The 7,219-nt window shown below is 42.0% G+C and overlaps 1 protein-coding gene across 1 annotated transcript; it reads right to left on the bottom strand.

Annotated features, from left to right (window-relative positions):
• Nucleotides 1-1,211: 1,211 nt before the first annotated feature.
• nkap (NFKB activating protein) lies at nucleotides 1,212-6,270 on the bottom strand. Its single transcript, XM_034181775.1, has 8 exons — nucleotides 5,745-6,270; nucleotides 3,748-3,828; nucleotides 3,545-3,606; nucleotides 3,374-3,466; nucleotides 3,229-3,268; nucleotides 2,964-3,152; nucleotides 2,578-2,727; nucleotides 1,212-1,674 (listed from the first exon to the last, which is right to left on the bottom strand). Exons 1-8 carry the CDS (start codon nucleotides 6,155-6,157, stop codon nucleotides 1,500-1,502), a joined length of 1,203 nt encoding a protein of 400 aa, XP_034037666.1. The 5' UTR covers nucleotides 6,158-6,270; the 3' UTR covers nucleotides 1,212-1,499.
• Between the last annotated feature and the right edge of the window lie 949 nt (nucleotides 6,271-7,219).

Here is a 7,219-nt window from a genome sequence, read left to right as displayed (position 1 = left end):
AAACATGACAATTCATGAAAAAAAGGCACCGTTTGACTCCAGAAATGGTTAATTTCACTTTTATACATTTTGGCCTGAAGTAATAATTTCACTTAACAGTACACATGCACCTCAGTTTCAGCAGTGATTTGTGCTCTTCACTGCGACTGCCTCTGTCTGGAATATAATTCTACAGAAACTCATGTTTTCAGTGACCACAATTATCTGTACATATTAGCATAATAGGTGGGGACCTCTGCCGAGCATGGACTTGGTCCTATCTCAAATTGATTTGATTTACTTCAGTTAAAAGGCTGTGCAAAAAGGGTAAGCCACAGAATGTCATTGCTGAAAAGGTTTACTGTTCTGAGTGTTGTATCAAGTCATATTCACACAAAGGTGACTGAAAGGGAAAGTGTGGTCATGAAAAGATGCACAAGTAACAGAAGGCTGCAGCTTTGACAAGACTGAACTTCAGGGAGCTTCACAAGGAGTGGACTAAGGCTGGAGTCAGTGCATCAAGAGCTGCATAGACACATCCAAGAAATGGGTTCCAAGCATTGCATTCCTAATGTCACACCACTCCTGAACCAGAAACCATATCAGAAGTGTCCTACCTGGACGAAGGAGAAAAAGAACTGGACTGCTGCTCAGTGGTCTACAGTACTCTTTTCAGATAAAATTAAATTTTGCATTTCACTTGGACATCCAGGTCCCTCAGACTGGAAAAAGAGATGAGAAGCCTAGAATCCAAGTTGCTTGACATCTGGTGTGACATTTCCAGTGTCGCTGGTTATTTGGCATGACATGTCATCTGTTGGTGTTGCTATCTGCCCACAGTGCCAGACCTATTAACTGGTTTGCTGACCATAGTACTGGTGTACTTGATTGGCTAGCCAACTCACTTGACCTAAACCCCAGAGAATCTATGGGGTGCTGTCAAGAGAAGGATAAGAGAGACCAGACTCAACAACACAAACAAGCTGAAGGCCCCCCATCAAAGCAATCTGGACTTCATAACACCTCAGCAGTGCTGCAGGCTGATCGCCTTCTTGCCACGCTGCACTGATGCAGTAATTCATAGGAAAGGAGTCCCAACCAAGTATAGAGTGGAAAAGGTTTTGTGACACTGTCCCATTGAAGGTTAATACCCCCCACAACCCCACCCCCAATTAAACAATGACTTCCTAAAAAATTCATTAACACTTGGTAATGTTTAACACCTGGTAATGTTTAATTTTCAAATGTACAACAAATTCAAACTAAAAGGACAAGGTGAGGTGCTTCATACAGTTAACTTTTTACAGTTAAAAGAAACTGTGTGGTCATTAGAACTTTATGTACACATTTGACACAATGATACACACCGATTCCTCAAAACATTACACAAGCAACTTAATATTTCTTCCCAAAAATTCTAAAGCATAAAACCTATCCAAAAGCTGCAAATACTCTGAGTGAAAAAAGGAAATGCGGATCAAAAGATCTCCAACATTCCAAATGCAGTAGAAATGTGCCTGTTACTTCTCTTCCTTGCCTTTTGTTTTTCTCGAAACCATTTCTCTGAAGCTTGACAGGATCTTTGCTTCCCTTTTCCTCCTTTCTTCCTGTCCGAAGGATGCCAGAGCTCTCTTCTCATCGGCACTGTAGATCTGGTTCTCTTTTCTCAAACGGACAGCCTCCATTCGTCGATGTCTGAAGGGTTACACAAGTGATTTTGTTGGAATCGGATCACTGACATCAATACAAGAGATTACGACACCTGAGCTCGTTCAACTCACTGCACTCTTCCACTAGTTATTTACTTTTCTGCTACATATTTATTATTTTTTGCATTTAGTCATTTTCATTGTGTCATACCATCATTTGAGCAACATCTGCCTGCTCCTCTACTCCTCCCAGGCACTTTGTCCAAATTCCGCTAATCTTGGTATGTGGATGAAGGTCAGCCCCAGAATTTCATTTAAGATTGTGTACTTTGGCAAAGGTCAAGGTCTTTGGGACAAAGGTCAAAATTTAGGTGGGTTCTGCAATTTACCAGGTGACATTAAATAAACCAAAGGCCAATCATTGGGGATTATGGTAACTGGCGTCAAAGGTCAAAATTGATATCATTCACTTTGATGTCCTCCAAAAGTAGCACACAAATGGAGGTGGATTGTGGAATTGACCAGTGACGTCAAATCTGTCAACAATCACTATGGTCAAATGTTAAAATTGTAAATTTTTTGCACAAAACCTGACACACATATGGCAACACGTTCTGAGACTGCACAGGTCAAGTCAAATTTGCCGAAGGGCAATCACTGGTGACACAGACTCTAGATTCAAGAACTGGCCTGACAAGATCGGGCGAAGTCAAAGTCTTTGGGGTCAAATGCCAGACTGCCGTAGCCTTTACCATCTTCATGCCCACAGGTACTACTACCCAGCATTTTTAATTTCTTGGCAGAAGGACACGGTATAAACCCTTGTGTTTCCTCCTTCTCCACCAGCTACATTTATATCACTCATCTTTTGTTGTTATTATTATTAACAACAACATGTCTTGTGCACATAAGACAAACCAAATGTCAGAGTTTGCTGAACATCATGTACCTGCTGCCGCTCATCACATAACCAGACTTCTCAAAGTTTGCGATCTCCTCACTGGTGAGACCAATCTCTCCTCTTCTGGGAATACGTTTCCCTGCTTTCACATACTCAGCCATAGCTGCACCTTCACCTGGCAACAGCGCATGACCGAAGCTGGAAGGGAGGAAAGAAAGAGCATTCAAATACATTTACTCAGCACTGGTCAATGTCTAACAAAATACCATTAAAAGTGACACATGCCAGTCAGAGAATACTAACAGATACAAATCTGAGTGGTGAACTGCTAGTTTTTTTTTAACTGAAATAGCTTGATGCAATAACAAAATGGGCATGGTCTCAGATATGCCTGAGTAACAGAAAATCACATGCAAGCACATGCTGTGGCTCACTTCAAAGGCCTGTCGTCCTGGGACAGATGGGTCAGCGGTGCCTCAGGGCCAACCAGGTTCTCATCTACGCAGGTTTTCTCCACCCACATCACACCACTGACGTCCTCCTCTTCCTCCTCAGACTCTCCACTGCTGGAGTCACTGGACTCCTTGTGGATCTTTTTCTTCTTCTTCTTAGATTTCTTGGACCTGGCAGGAAACAAGATTGTGTTAATAATCACACGTGCTGTGTAAAATAACTTGTTCATTGTGTCTTGAATCTTACTTTTTACTCTTCCTTTTCTTCTTCTTTTTTATTTCTTCCTCTGAAACAAAAACATAATTCAGTCTGTGAACCTGTAGGAAAAGACTCTATAGCATGATGATATGTGTGTGTGTGTTTTACAGAATGTAAAGAATCACTGTTTTACCACTGGAGTCTGACTCTAACTCGCTGTCCTCTGAGAGTTTTTTGTTCCTCTTTTTCTTGGATTTCTTTTTCTTCTTTTTCTTCTTCTTTTCTTCTGAATTCCAGATAAAAATACATTGTAATTCAATGATACAGTATGACACGTCACATTTATGCATGTGTGTTGTTGTACCCTCTGAGCTGGACTCTGAACTGCTGTTCTTCTCATTTTCAACTGGTGTGAATTCATCAGAGCTGTAGTTCAGACACAACAATGAAAAATCACTTTAAAAAAAAGTCTGGTCTCTCTGTCTCTCTCCCTCTCTCTCTAAAAAAAAAAAAAAAAAAAATCATCTCACAATGACGATGTTGCTATAGTGCTGAGTCTTAACATACTCAGGTTCTTTCACTCTTGGTGAATATCCCCAAACTTCAGGACAACCCAAGTCCCCGATCCTCTCTCTCTCTTGCAGACGCCTGTAACATACAGACCAACCAGACAGCTGTTATTTATGATCTTAAAATACTGCAGTACAGATTTACAGGTCAGAGTTTATCATTTATGTAATGTTGGGGAAATCACAACAGCGGTGGTTCTCAAAAATGTATGTATGGTAACCCTTGACAAAAAGAAAGCTGTGTCCCTTTGTGACCCTTTAGGTTGCATGAACTGTGATTTATTCAATTAACAAGTAACCATGTACATCCACTGAGTGTCTGGTTTTGTGATCCAGATTAGGATGCAGGCCATCTATGACTTCCTGGATTTGACTATCTGTAGACTCGGTGACAGTAATGAACGTGATGAGAGGTTCACTTATCTCAGCACTGACAACCCCATCCCCAGGGTCCTCTGCTTTTTAGATCAGGAAATGCTCGGTAAGAGCTAACGGAGTCATGAGTGTGTAGCGTAGAGCCACCTAAGTGGCTTTTCTTTTCTTTTCTTTTTTTTTAGATACTTGGATGTGCCTTAGTATACACTAGAAGTGTTCCACCTTAGATTTGGAATGTATAATAGAAGATATACCTTACTGAATTTTCATGATGTCAGTGGACAAATTCTTGTTGACGCTGATACCTCTGCGGAAGAACGAAGGTCCAATTCTTTAATATCCCAGTGCTTAGGGTTGAGCCGGATACTCGTCTGAAACGAGTATCCGGTACAGATAAAACATTTTTGACGAGCACGATCCGAATAAAACTCATCAATATCTGCTCGTGCTGAAGGAAAATTCTCATTGCTAACTGACTGTCTTCACACTCTGTGATTGGCCAGTCACACACAGCGCCCGTCCCTCCCTACACAGACACGTCTCTGCAGCTTCTCTCACAAACAGACAGGATCTCTCTCTCTGTGCACACAGAAAAGCAAAAACAAATAAAAAAGATAAAACAAAAAAAACAAAACAAAAATAGAAACATTTAAAAATGGCTACAAAGCCATCTATATACACAAATTAATAAAATGCAAAATTATTATGACCTCTCTCTCTCTCTCTCTCACACACACACACACACACACACAACTGTTGCGGCCTATCATGACAATATGTACCAATGTTTACGGTACATATTGTCGCTGGTGCAGTGGACTGTATGTAGTAACACACCTGGCACATATTGTCCCTGACGACAGTATGTGCGGTAAAACCTGAACATATATTGTCACTGGCGACAATATGTGCCGCAATGTGGCCATGAACGTCAGCATATATCGTTTTGGCGACAATATATGCACTGCAACAATATGTGCTGTAACACGGCTCTGTGTCAAACAAACGGTTACTTTAGGAGACTCCGATGAGGCATACTTGTGTACATTGTGAGGGAACGCCAGCTTTGACATCTCTGGGCATGACACAGCACACAGGTACCTTAAGTAAAGCGGTGCCAAACTTCACCTGGTTGTGACAGGTACATGCTACTTTGGGTAGGTTCAGATGGACTGACTGTCTGGATGGTCATCATCTCGGCTCTAAGGTGGTTCTACATGTATGTTTCCTCTATGAAGCTGTTAACACATTTTCACTCTTACAATAATAAAAGGCAGTTTGCGCCACTAAAGTGCCAATGAGGTGTCACAGCCTGCCACCGCAGTGTCGCATGCCACCAGTGCCACAAGGATGATCCCAGCCTTACTGTCTGGATTTGCACGATGTCACCTCTGGAAGTGGATGCAAGTGGGTCAATTCCAATATTGTGTAGAACATGGGTCACGGATGCACTAAAAGCCAGGACCTTCTTCCTACGAAGCAGGTGTACTACCTTTTTCACCACCAACATAAATCTGCATTATCCACACAGCTACTTTACAGTTGCAGGTGTTTTTTTTTTTTTGTTTTTTTTTACTTTTTAATGATCAGGTGAGCCTCTGGTGATGTTTTTGTGCTTACCGAGCCATGAAGGCCTCTTGTCTCTGTCGCTGAGCATCGTACCGTTCCTGCTCGTAGTCGTAGTCGTATTCGTATTCGTCCCTGAAGCCGCCGTGTTTGCCGCCGGAGTCCCGCTGCTCGGACCAGTGGTTGTTGTGGCGTTCTCTGGATCGGGACCGACTGCGTCGGGGACTTCCGATCCGAATCCGTTTTAGGTTTCTGGCCTCTCGGAATCGACGCTCTCGTTCCTCTCGTTCCCTCTCCTTGTTGCGCGGCTTCGGGAGTTTGGGCCCAAAACTATCTGGGGACAGACTCCTCCTCCGGCCGCGGCTGTTGCTTCGGCTCCGGCTGCGGGAGCGAGTCCGCGGTCTCCTGGCCCGAGGAGTCCGGGCGCTGTCGACGCTGTCAGCGCTCGACCTATCCGACAGCGGCATTATAGCCTGTTCAAACCGCAAAACAAGAGATTAAGAAGAAATGTTCGCTGAGAATGACATAAAAAGAAGCTGTTTCTTCGTATCAGTGACGGACTCAAAACAACAACAGGAAGTGAAAAGTAATCGCAGACACAGTTCTTCTTCTCCTTATTTTGGGTGTGTTGAGAGGCCAAAAGGTACATGTCGCCCTGGTGGATAAAAGTGGTACAGCCTGTCGGTCGCACATCCAAAATTTCATTAACGCGATGTCTAAACTCTCTTTTACAGAAAATTACGACATTAATAAATTGAAATATTTTTGACATTTGTTTTATGCTATGAATGTATTTATTCTTTGACTTTACCAAGGATAAATACAATAAGCTTCGTCTTAGATTTTAGAATTACACGTAGACACTCGTAACAGTAACTGCATAAACTTGTAAAATTGCCTGCACATTCGAAGTAGAAAGCTGGGTCTCAGGGAGAGATTTTAATTAACCCAACCCAGGCAGATCCCCCAAAAAGCCCACACTTTTTTCTCATGGGATTTTGTGTGATTAGCCTGTTAGCAGCATCATTTCATGATCACGCAGATGTTTGACATAAAATGGCTCAATATATTTTATCGCATTTCATGGGATTTGGAGGGTTGTAACGTACTGTAGTTGATACAGTACATCTGGAAAGTATCCTCATCACTTCACTTTTTCCACATTTTGATGTTACAGCCTTATTCCAAAATAGATGAAATTCATTTTTTCCCCATCAAAATTCTACACACAATACCTCATAATGACAATGTAAAAAAAAAAAAAAAAAAAAATCAGAAATCACATGTACATAAGTATTCACAGTCTTTGCCATGAAGCTCAGAATTTAGCTCAGGTGCATTCTATTTCCAATTATCATTCTCTGAGATGTTTCTACAGCTTAATTGGAGTGCACCTGGGATAAATTCAGTTGATTGGACATGATTTGGAAAACACACACCTGTCTTCTTATAAGGTCCCACAGTTGTCAGTGCATGTCAGAGACTGATCAAGAAGTCAAAGGGATTGTCTGTAGACACCGGCACAGTGG

Source organism: Thalassophryne amazonica, chromosome 11, assembly GCF_902500255.1.
Source record: "Thalassophryne amazonica chromosome 11, fThaAma1.1, whole genome shotgun sequence".
Lineage (NCBI taxonomy): Eukaryota > Metazoa > Chordata > Actinopteri > Batrachoidiformes > Batrachoididae > Thalassophryne > Thalassophryne amazonica.
The sequence above is the reverse complement of the archived record's forward strand: the minus strand, read 5'-3'. Positions and strand labels throughout refer to the sequence as shown.

Excerpts from the sequence above, each read along its gene's own strand:
- nkap (XM_034181775.1), bottom strand. The coding sequence starts at position 6,157 with ATGCCGCTGTCGGATAGGTCGAGCGCTGACAGCGTCGACAGCGCCCGG. Across the intron at positions 3,829-5,744 it reads CAAGAGGCCTTCATGGCTCG|GCGTCTGCAAGAGAGAGAGA; the intron begins GTAAGCACAAAA and ends TGTATGTTACAG. Across the intron at positions 3,467-3,544 it reads TTCAGAGTCCAGCTCAGAGG|AAGAAAAGAAGAAGAAAAAG; the intron begins GTACAACAACAC and ends TCTGGAATTCAG.